The sequence below is a fragment of the Zalophus californianus genome, chromosome 3 (assembly GCF_009762305.2).
Source record: "Zalophus californianus isolate mZalCal1 chromosome 3, mZalCal1.pri.v2, whole genome shotgun sequence".
NCBI classification, from domain to species: Eukaryota; Metazoa; Chordata; class Mammalia; order Carnivora; family Otariidae; genus Zalophus; species Zalophus californianus.
Window position 1 is genome coordinate 185,465,561 of NC_045597.1, and position 26,948 is coordinate 185,492,508.

Consider the following 26,948-nt stretch of genomic DNA (forward strand, 5'->3'; position numbering starts at 1 on the left):
GCTAGCTAGTTGTCACGCAAGGTTGAACTTGACCAGAAAAGGAGCTTAGTACAGCAGAGAGAACACGGACTCCAGAATCAGACAAACCTGTCTTATCTCCTGGGTCCACAGGGATCCTCCTTGTATATTAATCGCTTAGCCCACCGTTCTGAGCACCGTATACAGATTTAATCCTTATAACAACCTCGTTGGGTTGGCACTAATACTACCTTCACTGTACAGATGCAGAAAATGAGGCATAGAGAATTTTGGTTTATTTGCCCAAGGTCACCAGGTAATATGTGATCAAACACAGATTCCAACTCAAGCAGCCAAGTCTACCTGCGCCCCAGCTGTTAACCGCTAACGTATCCCAAATAGTAATTTCAAGGGCGAACACCCAGCACGCACGCAACGAACAGCAGATATCCTCATTGTTACGGTTACTGCTGAGGTTGTTGTGATTCCTGAGGCCACAAGAGAGATAACAGTTGAAAATCAGGACCTGAATTTTTAAGGCCAAAAGGTTTTAAGAACACTAATTTTCATGTGTAGAGTAGATCTGGAGGCACGCCTTAAGAAATCGGAATTCATCATACTATAAGGTATCCCCTACCTCTTCTTAAAAAGAAAAGCAGCAAGATACCATTATTTATTTCTTCATTCATTTGTCCCACTGTACCTTCCAACTGTCATCTGCCACAATGACTGGGACATCAGAATGGTTCCCAGAGGAGGAGCAGAGCTAAAAATGACAGGACCCTGGTCACGCACTGAAGTGAGTGCCTCATCCCACCACTGATTCGAGAAGCAGGCAAACAAAATCCCTTGCAATACTTGTATTTAAACAACCTCAGAGAAACTGTGCTATGTGGAAAAAAAAAAAAAGAGAGAAAAGATGAGAAATATGAACTCAGGTGAAAATCAAAAATTAATCCGCATGCACCAAACACAGAAATTAAATTTTACTCACACTTGATAAATCTGAAAGCCTGCTTTGTTTCCAAAAGGTGAAACTATGGGACCCTTGGAACTCCAAGGGTCTCAGCTGCTACAATTCCCAAATGAAGTGGTGATTTAGGGATAATGCCAAATTTTAAAAGAATAAGAGCAACATTTTACTCCGGCCTGGTAATTTTATGAGGACATGCTGCACATTTCTTATGTAAATACACGTAGTTTAATAAGGTCCTCAGAGAGTGCTTTCACCAAAACCCTACATATCAGGATACTAGGGAAAAACAACCAAATCCCAGGACTGTGTAACTCCTAAATCCTTACTGGGTAACATGCCCCGTTTCTGAACAATACACATTATCTCAGAGATAATTTTTATGACATGTGTGGCTATTGCCTGTAAATCCCTGTAAGATGAAAAGCATTACCACTGACATTTGAATTGGACAAAAGGATTTATATGGTTTGATTACTCAAAGCTATAAAATGTAGAAAAACAAAAATAGTTTGGATAAACCCTTGGAGCTTGTTGCAGTGGGATTTAACCTACGGGGCTCATGGGCCAACATTAAGTTTTAGGGAGCCGTTAAGAGGTTATGAAACTTTTCTCTGTAAACATTACTTGAAACAATGAGCTGGATTTATTGACTCAGCAAGGGGCTCTTAAACAGAGAGATTTGAATCAAAGGCTTTTTGGAATAGGGTCCCTTAAAGGTAACAGTCAATCCTCATCGTTTTGCAACAGGAAAACAATGGCTGGAAGAGATAAAAAATTATATATGACTCACCCAAAGCGATATGACTAAATCTCCCATCAGCATCCTCATTATCATCATTGCTAATATTACTATAAACTTATAAAGTATGTCCTAACACCATCCCCATTTTCTAAGTGAGAAAATGAGCCTCTGAGAAGCAAAGAGCTGTGAGGGGGGTAGGTCCAGAATTCAAACACAAGCAATGTGACCCTAATATGCCACGTTTGTGACCAACCCACTCCCCCCCAATTCCTCACCGGCCCCAGACTCAGGTCTCAGGACCTCCGGGTCAGAGAAGGACTCCAGCCGTCCATGGCTCTGGAGTTTCTACGTTATAAGATCTGCATGTCAGACAGTGGAATCCAGTGTGGTGTTCTATATATAGTTCAAGGACCAAAGGAAGCGGGTCCCCTCCCTGGTTGCAATACTCGCCCTCGGAACTATAGTGCAAAGAGCTGTTAATACAGATTCTGTGCATCTGCAATCCCATCAGAAGGCATCACACCAGAAAATGTATTTAGACTAATGTTTGTAAAATATATTGGATAAAATAGTATCTTCTCAAAATCGTGCCTGAAGCCCCATATTCTCACTCCAGTCTCTGGTTGTGCGCGCCCAGGGAGATGCCGGAACGGTGACTAGATCCGACTCAATTCAATCCTATTCCCTGCACCGTGCCAATCGTCACACCTGCAGAACCAACAAATGGGCTTTCTTGCTGAATGTTTTCATCTCTATTAAGTTCTTTTTTAGTCCCTATTAGTCTGGGTGGTATTCTGCCTCAAATTCTGAGGCAGAAAAAAAATAAAAATTGAGATGCGGAAGCAAAGATGATGGCTAGACAGTCATAGTCAGATCTTATTTACATATGCATTTAAGTATATTTGTATATTTAAATTTGCGTGTTTAAATACCAATAGGCAGTGATGGTAAGTATATATAATTAGGCGTCTTCAGAATTATAACGCATTTAGTCTAAAATTTAAGGATCTCAAAGTTCTAAACCAAACATAAAGACAATGTCAGCGTACAGAGTAAATAACATAGGCAATAAAATCAGCTTCTAATTACTGCTCTGTGCTGTGGTCATTCAATACGGTACAGATAAAAAAATACTCATGATATTTTTACTTTTGTTTCTTAGCACCTCCACAGTCCCCATAACCTGAAACAGCACTTTACAGATGTGGACCCAGTGAAAGTTAAGTAGAAATTCAGAGAAAAGACAGAACCTGTTGATGGAGGATAAAAATCTAAGTGTAGGAGGAAAGCAGACAACTTCCAGAAGGAGAGCTTAAATGATCACCGTGCACGCCGTCCAGTAGGCCTGACTTTGAACTTTCGGAAAGAGGTTAAAAAGAAGGCGAGAGTCAAAGAGACAGATGCCCAGGAAGGACTCCAACCTCGAAGGACTTGGTCCAGATGGGCGGGAGAATGATCCTTGAAGGAAACGGAATGAAGATGAAAAAGGTGGAAAAGAGCCAGCATATGAGCGCAGAGTTGAAAGCACTAACCAGAGGGAAAACCTAGTTTTAACAGCTTTCTGGACAGGGAAGGAATTGGGAATTACTGTAAAAGGATCTCACTGTACTTACAAAAAGGAATATATATAATTTATTTAAATATATATATGAAAAAGTTTTTTCTAGCCTTTCCCAGACTTAAGAATTTTTAGCAGGGACATTTAGAAGTTTTAGAATCCAAGATAATTTTCATTTATTTTACTTATGACTCTGGTTAAAAAGAGCATCTTTAAAAATAAACAGGATGGAGGGGGCGCCTGGGTGACTCAGTCAGTTAAGTGTCTGCTTCAGCTCAGGTCATGACCCCAGGGTCCTGGGATCGAGTCCCACATCGGGCTCCATGCTCAGCAGGGGATTCTGCTTGACCCTCACCCTCTGCTCCTCCTGCTCGTGCTCTCTCTCTCTTAGATAAATAAATAAAATCTTTAAAAATAAATAAACAGGATGGAACTTATTTTAAAGGATGTATTTAGAGATGGTATGGGACAATGGTTAAGAAGGCCAGTGCCAAGTTGCCTGGGTTTAAATTTCTAGCTATGTGATCATAGGCAGGGTATTTAATCTCTTGTGCCTTGGTTTCCCAATCTGTTAAATGGAAATATTAATAGCATCTGCTTCATCGGATTGCCGTGAGGGTCAGATGAGCTGGGAGACATACAGAGTGATACCTAAGTGTTGACTTTTATAAACACATTTTTATGAACCTCTTACTAACATAAAATATGGAGCTAAGTGCTCCACGGGCAGGGTATTTCCCACCCTCACAAGATAACACGGGGAAGCAGGGCAGACAGAATTAATGCATATAAAGGTGTAAATGAAAAAAGGGCCACAGCAAGCAATATTCGGAAGTCATTACTAATTTTCTTAGATGTGATCATTTTCTAGATGCACAGTAACATATGAAGGAGAATGTCCTGATTCTCAGAAAACACAAACTGATTTATTTGGGGATGAAGGGGCACGATGTCTGTCGTTTACTTTCAAATTACTTTGCAAAGACACAGACCAGATATGTAAATGCATACATATAAAGCAAACATGACAAAATGTTAATCACTGGAGGAAAAAAAGGGAAAGAAAGAAATAAAAGAAGGCAGCAAGTGTCCAGTGCTGGCTCAGAATCCAGAACATTCTGTGCACTTGCGACACTTTCCAAACTTGTCTTCACAATGTGGCTGAAATGAGAAGGATCCTGGAGACATAAGCTTTTTAAAGTGCTCTATAAACATTATTTTCTACAACCAGCACCCAAAGAGCAAGTCAGTGGGAGGGGCTGCTTTAAAAATGCCAGCCCAACCTCCGCTCCCACTAAGAGGCTCCAAAACACGGCGATGAATCCTTCAGAACTATAATTAAAGCCCCTTTTTCCTAGTCCATCTTCAGGGAAGGTAAACTTCTGAACAAAAGTCTTTGTGCAAAGACTGCTGGGAAATCCGTCTTCATCCTTGTAAGTCCAGATCATCACTTTTCCTCTCAGCTTTATCCAGACAGCATGGAGGAATGGACAGGCCACCAGATAAAAGAGAAGGTTCCCTCGACAATCCTCCGGATGGCCAGCTTTAAACTGCCATCTCTGGGCTAGAGTGTCTTTATCTGGACTTGGCCCAGACTTCTGCCCCAACCTCCAGACTCACACAGCAACTGCTCAGCTGACATCCTTGCTTGGATGCCTCAAAGGCCCCTCAAACTCAACACGTCCAAAACAGAACATCTCTCCTCTGCATTTCTTCTTCTCCATGAACGGCACAACCAACTGTAGAGTGAGAGACGGCACAGACGTGCCCCCCTCTCCCCCTCCCTCCATAACCCCCCCACCTCAGGCTGCCTCTTTTGACCTCTCAAGCTCCACCCTTCCCCTCCTACCAGTCCCACATCTATTTCCTGGACTTCTGCAACAATCCCCAAACTTCTCTCCTTATTCCCACTCTTGTCTCTCTCCAGTCTATATCCATCATGGTTTAATAGTAATCGTTATTAGGAAAACAATAAGGATGAAGCAGCTCATGTGGAATGAGCACATAACCAGGCACTGTGCTGAGGACTTTACCTGCATCATCTTGTTTCATCCCGACTATTAAGTGGGCAGCATCATTTCCCCAATTTACAGACCAGGAAAGTGAGACAGAGGGATGAGCTCACTTGCCCATGACACGGGGCTGGTCAGTCAGTGGCGGGGCCGGGCTCCAGACCAAAGCCCCTGGCTCCCCACTCAGGATGACAGTGAAATGTCCCAGCCCGGCCCACAAAGCCCCGTGAAGCCCGGCACACTTCAGCCTTCCCATCACCCACTTTCTTCCTCTTCGTCTTCCCTCATTGGCGATGCCATCAGCTCCGCCCTCCTCCTCCCTGTCCTCACTCAGGGTCTCCCCATGTGGGCAGCAGTCCCAGCTCCCCAAGACTGACCAGCTTCCATCTGTGCATCTTCAAGGCCCCAGTCCTGTTGTCATTACGTACCTACCTGGGTCTGCACCACAGGAGGGGCCCTCCCAGCTTTGCCAACCCTTAAGTCCCAGCACCCAGCACAGCGCCTGGAGAATAGGAAGTCCTCGGCCACCCTCATCCACCAGAAAAACGGAGCAAAAGCAAAACTCCCGGGTCCTACTTCAAGAGCCATCCTTTATTACTGGGATGATTTTTTTTAAATACTCAGCTTTCTAAAAAAAAATTTTTTATTTATTTGTTTTAGAGAGGAAAGTGGGGAGGCAGAGGGAGAGAGAGAATCCCAAGCAGGCTCCACACCGCTGAGTGCAGAGCCCGACGTGGTGCTCAATATCAGGACCCTGAGATCATGACCTGAGCCGAAATCAAGAGTCAGACACTTAACGGAGCCACCCAGGCGCACCAGAGGTGTGATTTTTGTAAGTCACTACCTCTTTGAGCCTCTGCGGCTTCATTTTAACTTTCTGGTGGCTATCAAAACTAAAAATAAGCAATTTGGAGTTTTCAAAGCTCTTTCAAAAAAATCCCATTTGTACCCAGAATGGCCCTATGAAGTCTGCAGTATCACCGTAGCCCACATTTAGGAGGATAAGGGGGGGGGGGGGGGAGTGGGGATTAATGATTTGCCGAGGTCAATCAGCTGGTGACCCTGAAGCCCGCCCTTGCCCATTAAGCGCAGCCTACAACCACTCAGGTAGCAACTAATTAACCCCTTAGGTAGCAATGAATTAGTGACGCTGTGAAAATCTGCAAAGTGCTCTATCTGCAAGTGACGTGGGTGCTGCTTGCTCAGCCCTCCACCCTTCCAACATTTCAAAGTTCTCCCATTTGCTTCAGAGGCTCAAGGCGAGAGTCAAAGCTGGGGCTCATCAAGCACATTGAACTCCATTGTCATGGTAACCGCATACATCAGGAACACATGCCAACTTGGGGAAGGGGGTGCAGGGATAAGTAGGCGGGCCACCGCCTCCTGCTAATACCCGCCAGCAGGTGAGCAGAAGCTGGGAGACAGGATTCGCTTCTTTAGTTCGAGTCTTCAAAACATCAAAGAGTAGGAGATGCTACAGAGCGCAGGTGCTGCTCCTGGCAACCCAGAGCCCTCAGGTCACCTGGGAGGTCAGTGCCTTTTAGCAACTGCTCACTGGCCCCCTGCAGCCTCTCAGCCAGGAGCAGCGGAGGATAATGTGGCAGACAGAGATGCTTCCTTACGCTCAGACTCCACGTTTAATCTCCGCGGAGGACGTCATTGTACTTAATGTGGTTGTCAGTGTCACTGCCGTGGATCAGCTTACATGCTGGTTTTAAGGGGAAAATACCTCTAATATCAGGTTATTCTTACAACATTAAAGTTTAAAGTAATCGCTTCCACAACATTCCTCCACACAGAAATGAGAACTTCCTCTGAGCCCAAAATCATTCCTTGCACACTAGCTTGATAGCTATGATTAGCTGCCTGTTCCTTCAGATCAAACTACTCTAAAAGCAAAGTTTAAAATAAAAGTAGCTCAAAAGATGTGGCTTTCAAGTTTCTAAGATGGTATAAAGTTGATTTAAAAATAAAATCAGGTGAACCTTATGTTGAAATATATTTTATGTGGGACGCCTGGGTGGCTCAGTCAGTTAAGCGTCCGCCTTCGGCTCAGGTCACGATCCCAGTGATCCTAGGTCCTAGGATCGAGTCCCACATCAGGCTCCCTGCTCAGCGGGGAATCTGCTTCTCTCTTTCCCTCTGCTCATTCCCCCTGCTTGTGCTCTCTCTCTCTCTCTCTCTCTATGACAAATAAATAAATAAAATTTTAAAAAAAGATTTTTTATGTGAACTGGTATCAAAAACAAGTAAAATTTTGGAAAATTTTAACGTGAAATTTAGAAAAAAAACTTATAGTTAGTCACTGTATTGTATTTATTCAGTTTTCAATGTATAAATAAAAATCACAGAAATTCCTAGATTATGTCTAATATTCAAACATTTTGTAAACAAAATAGGAGGTTCTCTTGTATGGATTTTTTCAGAAATTTAACGCTGATCAAAGTAGTTTATGATTTAAAGTGGAAAACAAAAGGGATTCCCAGGCAATAATATTTACCTTCTGGACACTGGCAGGTGAATCCACTGAGATTAGAAACGCACGTTGCTCCATTTCTGCATGGATCTAGGATACAATAATCAATCTTGGATTGGCAAAGCTCTCCAGTATAACCTGAGTAAAACAAGATAGACATTTTATAAAATGTGTCACTTCAAACCCACAGTGCATTGCCCCAGGAATTGATGGGGTCCACTGGTATCCACCCACCAAAAACAACGACTTTGAGCTGAAGGGCCCCCCCAGCCACTCCTTGATCTACTTTTGTTTTGCAAGAAGAAAACAATCATCGCAGTTTAGAATCGCAGTTCAAAAATCATTTCCTTTATAAAAGTCTTTATTGCAAGGAAAGACTTTTCTTCAGCATTAGCTCTGCATTTTATTTCAAAATACTAGTCCAAACCTTCAGAAACGGAGGGGTCCCAGCTTCCTTCTGATGTAGGGCAAAACACGATCTACAATGTTCGGCTTGACCTAACAAAGATGGCCACTTTCCCTAGGTCATCCCAATACCTATTTTTTTTTTAATGCATTAGGAAAAATGCTAGGTATTAGAAAAAAATTTTTAATGTACATTTTACAGCTAGAAGAACCCTTCTGTGTTAATGCCATGCCCCACCCCCTCATTTTAAAGATAAAGGGATTGAGACACACATAATATTAAGCACATTAATATGTTATTCTTAATTTTATTTGAATCACATCCAAATCAGTAAATTCTCTGTGAAGCAAGATTCCAGTGGTGATCTCCTTGGATAGTAGCATAACCACACATGTGCGGTGAGGAAATAAGGACTCCCACCTATCAGAATGCAACCAAAAAGCTTTAAAAAAAATTCCAAATTCTTTATTAACTTTGAAAACAAAGCCCTCCAGAGAGGCAACTTTGAAAGAATAATATGCCAATATGTTCCTCTTAAAGTAGAAAATAGTTATGAAGGAAAATCTGGAAAATACAAGATGTCAAATAGAAAGAGGAGTTGCTCTTAGTTCTGTGATTTGAGTGACAGAACTCTTAATAATTTGGAGATAATTCTATCAGAAATTTTTATGCACAGATATTTTCTACACAATTATAATCACACTGTAACATTTTATACCTTCCCAGGATGTACATTAAGTACATAAAAACTTGTCTCTCTGAATTATTAGTTTTGAAAGACTGTCATTAGCACTTGAATCTGAGATTTGCAAAAATAAATCAATGATATTAGAAGAGAGATGATCTGCCTGAGCTTCAATTACCTGCCAAACTAGTATGAATTACAGACTTCGAGTGTGGAGGCATTTATTTGCAACCCTACTCTTCCCTCCAGGCTTTAAAACAGTCCAGGAAATTCTAGCTTATCAGTGAGTATGATGAGATGAGTAAAATATTTGTATAAACTAAAAATCCAAACACCAGGACAAAAAGCTATTTCAAAATTGCAGAACAGAGGGGCACCTGGGTGGCTCAGTCGGTTGAACATCCGACTCCTGATTTCGGCTCATGTCATGATCTCAGGGTCATGAGATGGAGCCCTGCATCAGGCTCCGCACCCAGCAGGGAGTCTACTTGAGATTTTCTCTCTCCCTCTCCCTCTCCTCCTCCCCCACTCTCTTTTGCTCTCTAAAATAAATAAATAAATCTTTTTTAAAAAATTGCAGAACAAGACTATCTTAATATATTGTTAATATATCTTCAAATAATATATTATCATATTAATATATCATTAATATGATAATATTATGTTAATACACCTTCAAACGACAGCTTGAATTAAATTCAGAATGAGGGAAAGCAAACTGTTTTTAAGAAGATTGCTACAGGGCGCCTGGGTGGCTTAGTCGGTTAAGCATCTACCTTCAGCTCAGGCCATGATCCCAGGGTCCTAAGATCGAGTCCCACCTTGGGCTTCCTGCTCCGAGGGGAGTCTGCTTCTCCCTCTGACCCTCCTCCCACTCATTCTCTCAATCTCTCTCTCTCTCTCAAATAAATAAGTAAAATCTTAAAAAAAAAAGTGTTATAAATAACTTTTTGACTAAAAATAGTAGCTAATATTTATAATAGAACACTTCTTTTTTTCCTTCTATACATTAACTCACCCTCACTGCAAACTCTGAGGTCAGTATCATAATCATGTCCATTTTACAAATGAGGAAATTGAGGACTAGAAAGTTTAGTAATTCTCACAAAGCCACACAGGCAGTCAAACTCCTGAACCCAAACCCTTCAATGTATCATTAAGCCTGAGGCAATGTGCATCATGTCCTCAACAAACATGTATTTAACATGAAGGGAAAATAACAGAAAATGTAGATATAGACTAACACAGAGACAAATGTAAAGTAAACATCATGGTTATTCTTGGGCTAACCAAGTATTGTGTGTGTGTGTGTGTATGTGTGTGTGTGTTGTGTGTGTGTGTGTGACCAGCTACAAATGGTGGCTTCCTAGAGGCAGGTGTGTTCATAAGACACAGAGTCATGAATCCTGCCCTCAGAAAAACCCAAAAACCGTGACCAAAGAATCACACAAAAGCATGAAAAATAGCCAGAGGCCAATTAGATATCATCTGTAAGGGGTGCATATGTCTCTACCAGACAGGAAGAACATGAGCAGAATGAGGGATTCCGTGAGCTTCAAAGTTCTTTAGAGAAAATGTTAACATTCACTTTTTTTGAACTTTTTACTTGGGTATTTTAAACATATTTAAACAGAGAGAGACTACTATATAACCCTCACATATCTAGCACCTAACTTCAACAATTACTAACATTCTGTCCATTTAATTTCATCTAGTTCCCTCATATTTTTATATATTCCCTGTTGGGGCATCTTCAAGCAAATTTCATTTCACCTGTCAAGACATCAACATGTATCCCTAACTAAAGGAGTTTTGTTTCATTTTGTTTTTTTTTAAAGAATACTTTTAATGGCCTCTTTAATGTTTGGTCCCATTTACAAGTTTAATGAAACACTTTAAACTACATTTAGTAACTTCAACAATTTCTTTTTAAGAGCCGCAGTTGCTGGATAACATACAAATCTTCCCATGCATTTAATTCACTATTATCCAACAGATCTAATGAATTAAACCTATAAGCAAGGTGAATCTTAAGTGCTGTTAAGTGCTCCAATATTTACATATGCAAGTTTAGTAATATTTCAACCTAAGAGGCCAACCCACACTTGCAGTGTGTGGGGTGTTTGGGATTGTCATAAATGGTTTGGGGCGTTCCCACCAGGTGTCATAAATGGTTTGGGGGCTTCCCGCCAGTCCTCCAGGGGTGGAGATTCTAAAGCCTCACACTGAGATGATCCAGTACAAGAGAGTTTTGTGAGAGTTTTGTTACTCAAATGCCAGTAGTCCTTTCCAACGAGGAACACAGGTCAGGGACCAGTCACTATATCACCGCTTTTGATTCCTGAGTTTTAAGCTTTCTATTAAAGATTTTTTTAAATATGGAAACATGGACATAGAAAGAAAAAGACCATGTGTAATTAGCTAGAGCTTTAACATATGTGTATATTGACATGCCTCTGGGTGCAATGTCACTGGAAATGAAAAACAACAAAGGAGTGAGGGAGGAACGAGAGAGGGAGACAGGGAGGCAGGACTGGGATTACGGGATTATGGGATTACAAGCCTCCTTAGCTGCAGGTGACCAGTTGGTCAGTTACTGGCAATACCCAGCCTGTGGGTCTGCTGAGCTGTAATTCAGGACCTCACGCTTGTCCACACACCTGGCCAGGCATTGCTGTTGGCCTCCAGGCAGGTGCTAGGTGGAAGGTCCAGGAGCACCATCACTGACTGCATTGATCCTACTAGCCAACTGAAGCCAGATCTGGGACAGGACAGACAGAAGACAAGGAACAACGTGTGTCCTAGAATCGGTTTTAAGGGACCTTTAAACACCACTGCGTCATTTCTTAGGCCCTGAGAGAGCAGAGACTTACCTACAGTTGTCAGACAAATCCTTGATATCAATCTATATATAATACTCTGAACTGCATATCCCAGGCATACACAAATCACCCTTCCTGGGTCTTTCTTCGATATCATAACTGAGGTGTCAAAACTAAATGAGTGAATGGTAGGAACTTAAATTCTATAAGACCGTTAGGGTTTTGTCTGGGTTCTCCCCTCTATCCTGTGGGAAGTTGGTCTCTTCTCTGAGGACAAAAGTAACCACACTGACCCTGGACATTTCCTTATCCTACCAAAGCAACGCCAGACATACAGAGGACCCTGTGGAAAATGTTCGAGTAAAGCGATGATTATGTCAACACAGTGGATAAGAAAGGTGATACGTGGTCATTCTGTGCCTGTTACAGGAGAATCTGCTCTCACACACACAGACTCACAAATGTACATTTCAGGACTTAAAGATCAAGGTCCTAAGTTCCCAAGGGGAATGTTGGCAAGGCACGAAGGAAAGCCCATGTAAAAGCCCATGTAAAGTATGTGGGAAGGGCGTGAATGCCAGATCGACTTCCCTAAAAATCCACAACAGGTTCCCAAAGGGAACAAAGACTATACCTAACTACCAAGGCAAGAATCAGTAACTGTCTCCATTTCTTTCCAGGGAACTAGCGATATGGCCCCTTCTCAGCCAAACCCTAAGCATTCACGGACCCCCTTCCAAATTAGTGTCACAACCAAGTGACGTTTTCATGTTGGTCTGGTTCCAGGCATCATTTCCTCTCACCAGGACTTAAGCCAGGCTTTTCTCAGCCCACCTCCTCAGCCCTACTCCAGCTTTCCTCCAGTCCATCCTATAATCCAGGGGGGAGTAGCCAGAGAGAGCTTTGCAAGACATAACTCATAGGTGTCTGGGTGGCTCAGTCAGTTAAGTGTCTGCCTTCAGCTCAGCGCGTGATCTCAGGGTCCTGGGATAGAGCCCCACATCGGACTCTCTGCTCAGCGGGGAGCCTGCTTCTCCCTCTCCCTCGGTCCGTCCTGCCCCCCGCCGCCCCGCTCATGCTTGCTCTCTATCAAGTAAATAAAATCTTTAAAAAATAAATACATAAAATAAATAAAAACAGGTTAAAATGTCTCTTGACCCCAGAGGTTGTGCCACGTGAAATCAACCCCATTTGGAGAGGACGGACTGCTGTTTACTGCCGTTGGAGGCAATAAAGGAGAAGGGTGGCCTCTGTGTGTTCCTCACCAACCTGAAAATTGCCCTGGATGCCCAGGTTTTGGGAGACAGTCAAAAATCTCATTCCCAGAAACAACCTCAGTCCTCTGAGTGCGAGCTCTAATTCATTCGGGTCAAGAACTGCAATTAGCCGAGGATAACACAGCTCTCTCCTTCGTGGTCTGAGTCTTTTAACCCAGAAAGAGATAGGGCCACATACACAGATGGTGATGTGATGTCAGAGATCAAGCCCTGGGGTCAGCCCTTCGTGTTTGGTTTGGCTAATCTGCGACTACGGGTGTGCAAAGAACATGCCGTGATTAGGACAACGGGATGCATGAGAGAGTCTATCAGACTTCTGATTCCAATTACAATGTTCAGTTGAATAACTGAATAACCGATTTTTGACTGATGAATTTAATTGAAAGATCAGGCTAAGCCACTATACACTGAGATGTTTCATGGAGCTTGAGAATCACTGTAATTTATTTTTATTTAATTCTTGCAAGGGAACAAACACAAAAGATAATTTCAGATAGTCTTCCCTATGCACGAAAGCCACTCTAGACCATCAGACTTCAGCCCTGGTGTCCCACCATCACCTTGCACCCTCTGATGCTACACCCTTCCATGGCCACCCCTCCCATCACTCGTGTCTCTGCCCAGAAATCTTTACCTGCTCAGACCTCAGGCCTCAAGCCCTTCCTTCTTCTTCATCTAGCACTTACCTCTACTTGACAATACACACATAGACTTGTTACCTCCCCACTTAGAAGGTGAGCCATGCGAGCAGGACTTTGTCCTGGAGTCTCCTGTTATCCCCCCAGAGTTCCTTCAAGCTCCCTCACATTGTATTTATTACCTGAGATGCTTTCCTTCATTGGTTTCCCTTTGAGAACAAATTCCCTACGAACCGGGACTTTGTCTGTTTTGTTAATCTCTGAATCCTCAACACTTAAACATTTCCTAGCACAAATGAATCAACTTGCTTAAAGCTTTTGCCCTAAAATCAACTATACCTTTCAAGTTAGTGTTAGCCTCTCCTTACGCAATAATACCAGAACAGCATAGGCAAAATGTGCTGGTTACGTTTTTCCCTAATGCACGTCAAAATAAATACATAGCTATTAAAATAAGCGCGTATTCTCGCAAAAATGTGCTATCTAAAACCACCTTGTAGGGTAGCTCTATTTTTAATGTCTTGAGGAACCTCCATACTGTTTTCCAGAGTGGCTGCACCAGCTTGCATTCCCACCAACAGTGTAGGAGGGTTCCCCTTTCTCCGCATCCCCGCCAACATCTGTCCTCTTTCCTGACTTGTTAATTTTTGCCATTCTGACTGGTGTGAGGTGGTATCTCATTGTGCTTTTGATTTGTATTCCCTGATGGCTAGTGATGTTGAACATTTTTTCATGTGTCTGTTAGCCATAGTTGTATGTCTTCTTTGGAGAAGTGTCTGTCTGTATCTTCTGCCCATTTCTTGATTGGATTATTTGTCTTTTGGGGGTTGGGTTTGAGAAGGTATTAAGGAGAGCACATCTTGTGATGAGCACTGGGTGTTATACGCAACTAATGAATCATTGAACACTACATCAAAAACTAATGATGTACTATATGTTGGCTAACTGAACATAATAAAAAAATCTTAATAAATAAATAAATAAATAAATAAATAAATAAATAAATAAAATCACCTTGTGTTCTGCAATGGGTACTTCCAGTTTGGGAGACACCACAATGGAGCAATTGCTCTGCTAAAGCACACCCGGCCCCCCACCCCCCCACCTCCCCAGCCAGACTGGGATGGATGGAAAGTTACAGCGATCCTCTTCTGAACTTCAGTCTTGCCTCTCCAAGAAGTGTTCGGCATCTCCAACAGGTGCCCATGACACGGTAAATCAAGAGACCTAAAGCAGGTTTCTTTCCCCTGCAGCAGCCCCCAGCAGGATTTAATTCCCCACATCGGTGGTTCTCCACCGGATGAGTCTCCCCCCAGGGAACATTTAGTGATGTCTGGAGACCTTGTCTATTATCACACCACTGGGGCTGCTGACATCTAGCGGGTAGGAGTTAGGGATGCTGCTGAGCATCCTACAATGCACAGGACGGTCCCCTACAACAAAGTAGGATCCAGCCCCAATTGTTCCTCATGCCAGAGGTGAGAAACTCTGGTTTAGGTCAATGAGACCTTGATCCTTCAAACCGAAAACACTTGTTTTCCTCCCAACACCTCTCATCTTCCCTTAAACAGAAACCAATCCTTTCAAAGCAGGGAAACAGAACCTTCAGGACATTTTTAAAAATCAGAATCCTTGGGAATATTTATAACCTCTAACGTGTTAAAGACCATTTTGAAATAAATTACTTGAGTCTAAAAGCTTTGTTAATGAGGAATTAATAATTGTGACATGCAATGAATAAATAAAATAATAATTGGTTCATAAATAGGTGACTATCGGAAATACTGATCTCTCTTTTAGGAGGGTTTTACTGTTCCTTTGGAGAACATTCCACTTCGACAAAGAAGATGGAAGAAAGTTATGCCTTGGGATACGTAATAAGGATGCCTTTCCAGGACAGATGGGAAGATTGGCAAAGCTCTAAACTCTAAATGAAGGCTTAGTATTTTTAAGGCACCTGACCATGAGAAACGATGTCGGGTGAAACAAATCACACATATGGAGTGAAGGCTGGCCGATGGTAAAGATGACCAGGCACCTTTAAGGAAACGCACTGAACCCAATAATCCATTCAGTGGATGCATTCCCAGATTACATTTGGTCTAATGTAGAGTTGGAGCATTTAATTTTATAGTATTTTGTATTTAAGTAGAAAATATAATTTAAAATGTATCAGTGTACAGAGAGAAAGATGGCTAAGTTTTCCCTTGAATATCCAGATGGTTTGAAGAAAACCACATCTTGGTAGTGTCTTTTGATTGCCAGCAACATAACACAAACCTTGCACCCCCGGCACCCCCAAATCGTGGTCTATGCTGGCTGTAATCTTGAAATGAAGGAAAGCCTTCTACAGTTCAATGATAAATCACCAGGAAGCATCGTTAGCTAAATGAATCAGGCTATTAAAAAAACAAGGAAATCGATCAGGTGTTTCTCTAAACATCCTCCTTCCCTGCACAACTGTTTTTGTGCATGATGTTTACCTCATGATTCCTCTACTGAAATAAAAATATTCTTCTGTGTGGTTCTGACTCTGTGAGGTAGAATCTAATTGTTTCTTTGGAGAGCTGTCCTGAAAGCTTCCAAGGTGGGAATCATGGTGGGAGCTATTTTTAACATCCCTGGTCTTTTAATAGCCTGGCTGTGCAGTGAGGCGAAGCTGCTGGATTTGTACTGAAAGCCTGATGCTACCTCGAGAACCCACCAGCCTCAGCTCCTGCCCTTCTGAAAACTCAGACTGCTGCGTGTATCCTTCCATACCCCCTCCCAAGGGTCTCTGATTCCGTAGGTCTGGGATGCTGCTGGTGAGTTGATATTTGTAGCAAGTTCCCAAGTGGCGATGCTGCTGCTGCTGGTCTGGGGACCACACTTGGAGCACTCCTGGTCTAAACTGCCTGTTAAAAACCCAGAGATCCAATAATATTGGCGTGTTGCTTGGCAGTGTTAAAAATCCGTAAACTATCCATTCATTCAAAAATATTGAGCCATCTGCGGTGTACCGGGCATGGTGCAAGACTATGAGATTGATAGAAATGGCTCTTGCTTCTAGCCGTGGGTCTCATTGGGTCATGACAACCATCCTGGAAGCCAGGTATCGGAGCAGTGGGGCTGAGGCCTCAGCCAGAGGCAGAGATGGAGTGCCTAATATTAGCACACTGAAGCAAGAAATAAATAGCAGGAATCTGTGAGCCATCTAGACATTCAATCTCAGAGGCATCCAATTTCAAAGTCAGAAGGCAGGAATTATTTAACAGGAAAAAAGGAAGATCTGCTGGCCAGGGAAAAACAAACACATCCGAACAAATGCAAACACGATTTAAAAACCAAAGGCAAAGAAAGGAAGACATAGGCGGCCCATCTGTGAAAGGCAATCAATAAAATATAATCAAAACCGGAATATGCAATAGGAAAACATGGGAGGAAGCTGACGTCCAGCAAAATTAGGAAAATTCATCTCAAGGTGAGAAAGAAAGTAACCACATTTAATAAGCACACGGGCAAGAGGCACAGTGGAAAAGACAGTGGCTTGCAGAGTCAAAGGTCTGGGATGGCCATGCAAAGACTGGCCGAGTAGCGCATCAAAGGACTAACTTTGACCTTCACGTCCCCCCTGGGTGAAATACAGAGAATGACAATACCCGGCTTCCAGGATGGTTGTCATGACCCAATGAGACCCACGGCTAGAAGCAAGAGCCATTTCTATCAATCTCACAGTCTTGCACCATGCCCGGTACACCGCAGATGGCTCAATATTTTTGAATGAATGGATAGTTTACGGATTTTTAACACTGCCAAGCAACACGCCAATATTATTGGATCTCTGGGTTTTTAACAGGCAGTTTAGACCAGCAGTGCTCCAAGTGTGGTCCCCAGACCAGCAGCAGCAGCATCGCCACTTGGGAACTTGCTACAAATATCAACTCACCAGCAGCATCCCAGACCTACGGAATCAGAGACCCTTGGGAGGGGGTGTTCACAGCAGCGCTATTCACAACGGCTAAAAGGTGGAAACAGCCCAAGTGCGCGTCAGTGGATGAACAGACAAACCAGATGTGGCGTCTCCATACAAGGGGATAATATTCAGACATAAAAAGGCACAAAGCCCTGATACGCGCTACAACATGGATGAACCTTGAAAACGTGACGCTGAGTGAAAAAAGCCAGACACAAAAGGCCACATGTCAAACAATCAACTTACATGAAATGTCCGGAAGAGGCAAATCTAGAGAGACAGGAAGTAGACCAGCGGTGGCCTTGGGCTGGGGGCAGGGGGTAGCAGGGTCAGAGGACGATAGGCAGAGGATGGAGGGCTACTTTTTGGGGAGATGGCAATGTTCTAAAATGGGCTCTGGTGATGGCCACACAACTCCGTAAATATTCTGAAAACCAGTGAATCATACGCTTCGATGGTATGTGGGCTGTATCTCAACAAAGTTGTTATTAATAAAAAAAAAAAAATCTCCAGAGCCATCCACATCTCCCACCTCCACTCACACCGCACACTCATCGCCCCCCCAGACAAGTGTTCCCAGCGATACCTTCGATACATCCCAGATCCAAACTTCCACCACTGCCCGCACCACAGTGCTCAAGCCGTGGTTCTCTTTTGCCTGGAGGCTAATTTCCCCCGTTTTCCCTCCCTGTGTTTCTTCTTCACCGGGGTCCAGAGTGATCTTTTCAAGAGAGAAGTCAGATGGCCTGCCCCACTTCACACCCTTGAACATCTTCCTGTCATCTTTGGATAAAATCCCTGTCCTTCCTCCATGGTCTGGTCCAGCTTCCTTCCCAGCACCAAGTCTCATCCACTGGCTCTTAGGTGCTGTGCCTGTATTCCTATCTCAGGACTTTTGCACGTGCCATTCCCTCTGCCTAGATGCTGTTCTCCACAATAGGCACATCGCTCCCAATGTGTATCATTTTATTCAGGTCTCTACACAAGTACTTTCCCGTCAGAGAAGCCCCACCTGATCACCTTACCTGAAATCATGTTCCCATTTCTCTTGATCTCTTCACCTGTTTTATTTCTTTATTGTACTTATCACTGCCTGACCCTTTTCCTTGACTACACACACACACCAAGGAACACACATGTGCACACTGTTGAATCGTCACCCTCACTAAAATGTGGCCTCCATGAACACAGGGACAGGACTTAGCTGTTTCACAGATGTATTCCCAGCACCTGGAAAATGCCTGGCACATAGTCGATATTCGACGAGTAATTTTTGAATGAATGAGTGATCCTCATACAACCCCTTATTTTAAAGATGAGGACACCCGAGAGCTGACAGGTGGGTCACATAACTAGTAAGCAGAAGGGGCTGGAATGAAATCCTGAGCAGCAAGTTACAGTTTAGTTTGTCCCCTGGTCCTGGGTGGTACCACCTCTGGTCCCATGAGCAGGTGAACGGCAGCATGGGCAATGTGTTCACAGCCCATCAGAGAGGGCCACACCTCCGGTTCTGTTCATAACAAATGTAAAATTCACAAACCATGGATATGTTGCAGTAGATATGTACTCTGACCCAAAGATGGTGTGACACAGAGAGAAGAGGTCTGAAATCCTGTGTCTCCCATGAGCTTGTAGACTTTGGTCAAGTCCTTCAGCCTCCCAGGGTCACCCTTGCTTCCTGTGCCCCATGTCCAGAGACGAGCCCTGAGGTGCTTTCCACTCTGAACCTCTGAACTAAGCCACTTGCCAAAAAAAAAAGCATTCATCTGCTCGTACATTGACTTCCTGAGGTGAGTGAGGCTGGGTGTGAGCACCTACAGCCTATCCTACTCAGGACATGTCTCCAGGAGGAGGTGACTCCAGAAGATCCTCTTCTAACTCACTGCTCAGAGGTATCTGGACACCTACTTGAGCAACACTCAGTGTTTAAGGGTAGAGCTGGGACAGGAACACACACTATGTTCTCTGTGCCTCAGAAATTAAGAGGTTTTTTGTTTGTTTGTTTGTTTGTTTGTTTTAAGGGGCTGAAATCACCAATAAGCTGGAACGATGAAGCACTCTGAAGTTGAAAAATGCTTTGCTCAATGTTAATAATATTTTGGCAGTGACAGTTTTGAAGATCTATCACAGCTATTCTTTTCAGAAAAAGTAATAGCTCCTTTGAGGAAAAATTATATTCTCAACATGAGAAGGCTTTGATAAAATAAATCCTGATTAAAGAAGCTACATTTCAATGTAATCACGTATTCTGTGTCTATGAATACGCGAGGCATGGGGCTTGGCACTGACAGGGGACGGAGAAATAAAGCGTAATAGAATGTAATGGTGGTAAACACTGAATAAACAGTAGCTATTTGTGTGTGTGTGTGTGTGTGTGTGTGTGTGTGTGTGTGTGTACACACGTGCGTGTGCAGTGAGCAGCTTATTGAGAGGTGGAGCTAGAAGCTAGAAGGGGGAGGGGCTTGTCCTACTGGGAATGAGAAGTGAGAAGAACTGAGAACTGTAGAACCTTGCCTGCTTAAGAGAACAGCAGGATTCTGAAGTCAGAAAGCAGACGAGCAAAGAGTGAGGGCACCAGGGTAACCTTTCCTAAATCTCTTCTAGCTCGGATTAGGATCTGTTCTAGAGCATGAGGACGAATGGAGGCCATGAGGAAGGGAAGCGCGCAGACCCAGCTTGCGAAAGGCAAGGAGGGAAAGCTGCTGGGAGTTGGGAAGACCCTGACAGAGGCAGGACTGGCAATCGCCAGACTGTCCCTGAATCTAAGTAGAATTATCAAAATTCATATTCTTGTGATGCAACTCTCTGGCCCGGATGCCAATTGAGAGTCAAAGTATTTTTTATTGTTATTGCTATTATTAGAAGTCCCATGGAGTATCCTACATACATATATGTGCCGCCTAGCCAGGATGTGCTATTGACATGGAAGATGTTAAGCCCTCTTAGATGATAAAGGTGAAATCTTTTTCCCCACTAAGAAGCAAAAATAGTTACTTACGCTTCTGAAAATTTCAAATCAATAGTTAAATCATGACAGTGCAGAAATGCCTGAGAGTCAGCACAGTTAAAAGTGTATTAGGCATCCAGTCATTCCTAATTCTGTCAGTAGCTTTTTAGGAGGGACACAGTATAAAGTTTCACATACTCCACATTTACACATATGGGGTACTTTCAAAGAAGAAGAAAAATAAAATTATAGTAAATGATGAAATTAGATCCCTATCTCAAACAACATATACAAAAATAAAATTCATATTAATTAAAGACTGGAAAAAAACACATTTTTAAATGCTGAGTGGAAAATATAGGTTAATATCTTTTAGCTCTTCAGGCAAAGAAATATTTTCTTAAATGGGTATAAAATGTAATTAACTAGAGAAGTAAAGTTTGCAAAACATAATAAGAATGTCCATTCATCCAAGACCTAAACGTGAGACAGGAGTCTATCCAAATCCTAAAGGAGAACACAGGTAGCAACCTCTTCGACCTTAGCCGCAGCAACTTCTTCCTAGAAACATCGCCAAAGGCACGGGAAGCCAGGGCAAAAATGAACTATTGGGATTTCATCAAGATAAAAAGCTTTTGCACAGCAAAAGAAACAGTCCACAAAACCAAAAGACAACCGACAGAATGGGAGAAAATATTTGCAAATGACATATCAGATAAAGGGCTAGTATCCAAAATCTATAAAGAACTTATCAAACTCAACACCCAAAGAACAAATAATCCAATCAAGAAATGGGCAGAAGACATGAACAGACATTTCTCCAAAGAAGACATCCAAATGGCCAACAGGCACATGAAAAAGTGCTCAACATCGCTCGGCATCAGGGAAATCCAAATCAAAACCTCAATGAGATACCACCTCACACCCGTCAGAATGGCTAAAATTAACAAGTCAGGGAACGACAGATGTTGGCGGGGATGTGGAGAAAGGGGAACCCTCCTACACTGTTGGTGGGAATGCAAGCTGGTGCAACCCCTCTGGAAAACAGTATGGAGGTTCCTCAAACAGTTGAAATTAGTGCTACCGTTCGATCCAGCAATTGCACTACTGGGTATTTACCACAAAGATACAAATGTAGGGACCCGAAGGGGTACGTGCACCCCAATGTTTATAGCAGCAATGTCCACCATAGCCAAACTGTGGAAAGAGCCAAGATGCCCATCGACAGATGAATGGATAAAGAAGATGTGGTATATATACACAATGGAATATTATGCAGCCATCAAAAGGAATGAGATCTTGCCATTTGCAACGACGTGGATGGAACTGGAGGGTGTTATGCTGAGTGAAATAAGTCAATCAGAGAAAGACATGTATCACATGACCTCACTGATATGAGGAATTCTTAATCTCAGGAAACAAACTGAGTGTTACTGGAGTGGTTGGGGGTGGGAGGGATGGGGTGGCTGGGTGATAGACATTGGGGAGGGTATGTGCTACGGTGAGCGCTGTGAATTGTGCAAGACTGTTGAATCACAGATCTGTACTTCTGAAACAAATAATGCAACATATTTTAAGAAAAAAGAAGAAGAAGATAACAGGAGAGGAAGAAAAGGGGAGTATGTCAGAGGGGGAGACGAACCATGAGAGATGATGGACTCTGAAAAACAAACTGAGGGTTCTAGAGGGGAGGGGGGTAGGGGGATGGGTTAGCCTGGTGATGGGTATTGAGGAGGGCACGTTCTGCATGGAGCACTGGGTGTTATGAACAAACAATGAATCATGGAACACTGCACCAAAAACTAATGATGTAATATATGGTGATTAACATAACAATAAAAAAATTTAAAAAAAAAAAAAAAAGAATGTCCATTCATCCAAAGACCCCTCAAAGTGAAAAGACAATTTACAAACTTGGAGAAAATACTTGCAATTCACACAATGGACAGATGGTTAGTATCAAAAAGAAACAAAGGATTCTTACCAACCAACAAGAACACACACACATACACACACAGGAGCAAGGGATAGAAAGACAGTATTTCATAGAAAAGACACACAAAAAGCTAATGAACACATGAAGAGGAGCTCAGTGTCATTAGAGAACCGCAAAGTTCAGAAACCACCATGAGACACCTTTTTACACCCATTCGGTTAGGAAAAATTAAAACCTCTGATACTACAAAACCTTGAAGATGATATGAATTCACAAAACCAATTATGCATCACACGTGGGAGTCCTTATTAGCGCAAAACCACTTCAGGAAAGAGTCTGGCGTGACCTCCTATAAGTGATCCATTACATATCCTATGTTCCAGCAATTCCACTCGGAGGTGGATACCTAAAACAGTTTCTAATACATACACAACAGAAGACACATACACAAATGTGCATCAGTCCCTGTCCACGGGGGAGTAGATGAATGGAATTTTATATAGCAGCCCAAAAGAATGAACTCAAACAATATGGATGCATCTCATGAAAAAAGGAAGCACCAGAGAATTACATGCATGACACCATAACAGCATTCACACATGTTGCTGTTTTTATAAATTGAAAATAATTAGAGCAAAACTAAATGCTTCTACAAAAACATGTAAATATTAAAACTTTATAAAAAGGAAAACAAAGGACTGGATCAACTCAAGGTTCAGAGTGATTGTCACCCATAGATGACAATCACTAGTTATAGGGTTGAACTTCTGGTTTTGATGTTGGTTTCACCAGTGATTATTACATTATTAAAATAGCTAAGTAAATATATAAAAGCAGGATATGGACAAAATGAGAGAGCGTCACCAACCACGCATTATGATCATTCCAATTCTGTGCACACAAGTTCCTTCAATAAAATGGAGAAATGCCCTTTGACAACACACTTGGGTAAAATATCAAACTGAAGTCATTTTAGTCCAAACAATGACAAGCTCCACCCACTGATCTGACTGAGACTATTTATAGAAGGTTCTTTATTTGTTCTGACATTACTTATAAAAGAGAAATTGAAGACATCTTAAGGACCCATCACTAGAGGAATGGTTTAAAACATGAGGCTAGGGGCGCCTGGATGGCTCAGTTGGTTAAGCGTCTGCCTTTGGCTCAGGTCATGATCCCAGGGTCCTGGGATCGAGCCCCACATCAGGCTCCCTGCTCAGCAGGAAGCCTGCTTCTCCCTCTCCTGCTCCCCCTGCTTGTGTTCCCTCTCTCGCTGTCTCTCTCTCTGTTAAACAAATAAAAATCTTTAAATTAAAAATAAATAAATAAAACATGAGGCTATGTTCACCTGCTTTCATTAATTCACCTTATCAACACCTTGAGTAAGCGCCCATGATTTGTCAGACCCTATGGGATACAATGATGAGCTAGACTGATTCAGGCCCTGCTCCCTTGAGGTTAACGCCGGTGGGGAAGACAGGCAGTAATCAGAAGACCACACGTGTAAATGCACACTGAAAACAGATGCAGGCTGTCAAGGGAAGGAGCACACAGTTATGAAAGGGGAAAAGGGAGAGAGACTAGCTTGCAGCATTTAGTGAGGCTTCCGGAAGGAGGACAGGGGGCATTTCACAGAGATCTGAAACAAAACCCTGGGGGTAGCTACCCAGGCCAAAGGGAAGCAGGAGAAAGAGCCACCCAGGCCCAAAGAAGAGAGGTGGGCCCCGCAGCAGAAGGAGCTCGCTCGGGCTGTCAGGGACATGAAAGGCCAAAGTGGCCAGGCCCAGAGCAAGGCGGACAGTGGAGTGAGATGGGGCTGGAAAGGCGGGCAAGAGACAGATCATGGACCAAAGAGCAACGGAAAGAAGGGATTGAAGGAGGAAGGCAACTACATCAGATCTGCATAGGAAAACAATCACCTGCAACCAGGTAGAGAAGGGAGGTTATGGGGACAAAAGCGGGGGCTCACTTCGGCACGATCACTCTGGTTCAGCAGGCAGCACAGTCAGGAGTACATGGACAAGCAGTGCGAGGTGACCTCAGCAGCGCAGACAAGGGGCAGAGGCAGCTGGCCTAGGGGTGGCGGCCGTGGGGCTGCAGAGGGGGTGCTGGATTTGAGAGGTCTCTAGATGGTAAAATGAAGAACCCTTGGAGGTAGAAGGGGTGTGGACAGAGAGGGAGAGGGAGGCACTTTGGATGACTTGCAGATGTCTGGCTTATAGAAGCAGACGGAACACTGGAAGCTGAGCAGAGTGGGAAGGGGGCATGATGAGCTCAGTTTTGCAAATGGCTGAGCTTAAGGTGGCCTGGGACATCCAAATGCGGATGCCAAGTAAACAGTAGGTGAGTGAGTTTGGAGGGAGTCTGACCTGGAGATACAAGTTTAGGAGACACACTGTGAAACTGTTAAAATGAATGAGGCAAATCCATACATATTGACATGGAAGGCTGTCTATGATCTACTGGTAAATATACATGGAATAAAGCAAGTTATAAAACAGTATGTATAATATAATCACTTTTTTCAAAAGGCATATAGAAAAATACTTAATCATCTGGTGCACAAGAGAAATACATACACTTGCACATAGATACACACACACACACACACACACACACACGTCTGGAAAGAATATACCAGATTATTAACCTGCCCCTGTGACTGATGCTTTGGGTTGGGAGAGATGAATGAAGAACTCTCACCTTTTGTCTATAAACTTTTGCACCACTGGATCCTATTTCTTATAATGAGCACTTCATTACTCCAGCTGCTCCTTCACTCCATCCCTCTGGCCTTCCCCAACTCCTACCTCATCCTGAATCCCCACCCAGAGGCAGATGTTGGCAACAGGATGAGAGAAAAGGAAAGGTGATGCCAATTTTGCATGCTATTTGACAGTAAAAAAAAAGGAGGAACTTGGTGTTGACTTTTAAGCTGTATCAAAATAGCTGTATCAGAATGTTCACTGGTCAATGCCATTCCTTCTCCTTGAGTGTTAACAATCGAGTTGGCTAAGCAGTAAGTCAACTAAGATGACTGCAGAGCACAGAAGTTTGGGGACACTGGCTTGCACTCTCCTACTGGTCGCCCATTGGGCTCCGAGGATTCAAAAGTCTTATGTAACACCCACCAATCCCCCATACTGATCAAGGAACGTTGAAGACCCCCCTCACCATTGTGGAGAACAGTGTACCAAGAACTTGGCCTAATGAACATACACAAACCAAAGGAAATTAACATAAAAGAAAAGATGAGGTGGCTTTACATAGCAACCTGCATAGATTATCCTGGATTTTTCTTGTTACTGAGCATAATCACCCAGCGAGTCCCAGTCCACACTCGGCACATATTTGCAGAACTGTTTCTGAAATGTCCAAACCTCTATTTGACCAAGCATATCATTACCCCAGAACAAAAATGGTGGACCGCGAAGGCAGAAGCATCCTGATGTCAGAAAGCCAGCCAAGGAACAGGATATCTATCCCCATGCGAATTTCCCTCTTCCATTCCCAGGCCTATGACTCACAGCCTGAGGGAATCAAATGAGATCTTAAAGTTGTCTTGTCTTGCAGCTGAACAATGTATCACCTAGCCACCCTTACTTAATAAGTGTATCTTCTACAGAGAGATATATGATAACTAATCATACCAGGAGGGCAGACACAGGTGAAATTGCTCCCATCTTGCTTCTCATTTGCGTCCACACAACCGGCGTTGTTCTGACAGGGCTTCCGCTGGCAGGCATCAAATTCTTCACAGAAAGTGCCCACGTACGGATCCTCACAGGTACAGGAAAACGTTGCCTAAAACACAAACATACCATCTACATTGCACGAGTCCTCTAAAATGTATGCTCTGGCTGTGAAGCTCAAAGTTCCAAAGCACCGCTCCCAATACTGAATGCTTGAATCGGATCATTTATATTGTGATCTGATTAAAATCATAGCTTTTAGCTTTGAGAGAAATGCTGTGTATTTCCTTACACTGTATTTTTTTTTAAGATTTTTTATTTATTTATTTGAGAGAGAGAGAGAGATAGCGAGAGCAGGAACACAAGCAGTGAGAGTGGGGAAAGGAGAAGCTGGCTTCCTGCCGAGCAGGGAGCCCGATACGGGGCTCGATCCCAGAACCCTGGGATCATGACCTGAGCCGAAGGCAGACGCTTAACGACTGAGCCACCCAGGTGCCCCTCCTTACACTTTAATTTGAAACATTTATTTTTCTCATTCTTTCTTTATTGATATTTATCCCAGCCATTCTTCCTTTTTACTAAAATAAAAAGTGGAAAAGATAACTATGTTTTAAACAAAAATGAAGTTTTGCTGGCCTGACATGGAAATGACCATTTTGCTAGAGCAGATATATTGTGCTCCAGCCATTAAATGAGATGTCACACCAACTACGATCCTGCAGCAGAGAGAGCACTCGTCCAATGTCCTGCTCTGACCACCTTCCAGAACATCAAGAGAATTTACTGAACCCCCCTGTAAATTAGCCTCAATGTCAATGTACAGCTATATATATGAACTGAGTGCAAGGGAAAATAAAAAAAAGTGTAATTC

At 43.0% G+C, this 26,948-nt stretch overlaps 1 protein-coding gene across 2 annotated transcripts in view; it reads right to left on the reverse strand.

Annotated features, from left to right (window-relative positions):
• The window catches only part of DNER (delta/notch like EGF repeat containing), a 296,900-nt gene that overhangs the window by 79,875 nt on the left and 190,077 nt on the right, over positions 1–26,948 (reverse strand). For both annotated transcript variants that reach the window (XM_027591453.1, XM_027591452.1), the window contains exons 6-7: positions 26,036–26,189; positions 7,747–7,860 (exon numbers count right to left, since the gene is read on the reverse strand). In XM_027591453.1, the coding sequence (XP_027447254.1) occupies positions 7,747–7,860; positions 26,036–26,189 (268 nt within the window). The remainder of the gene's footprint in view (positions 1–7,746; positions 7,861–26,035; positions 26,190–26,948) is intronic.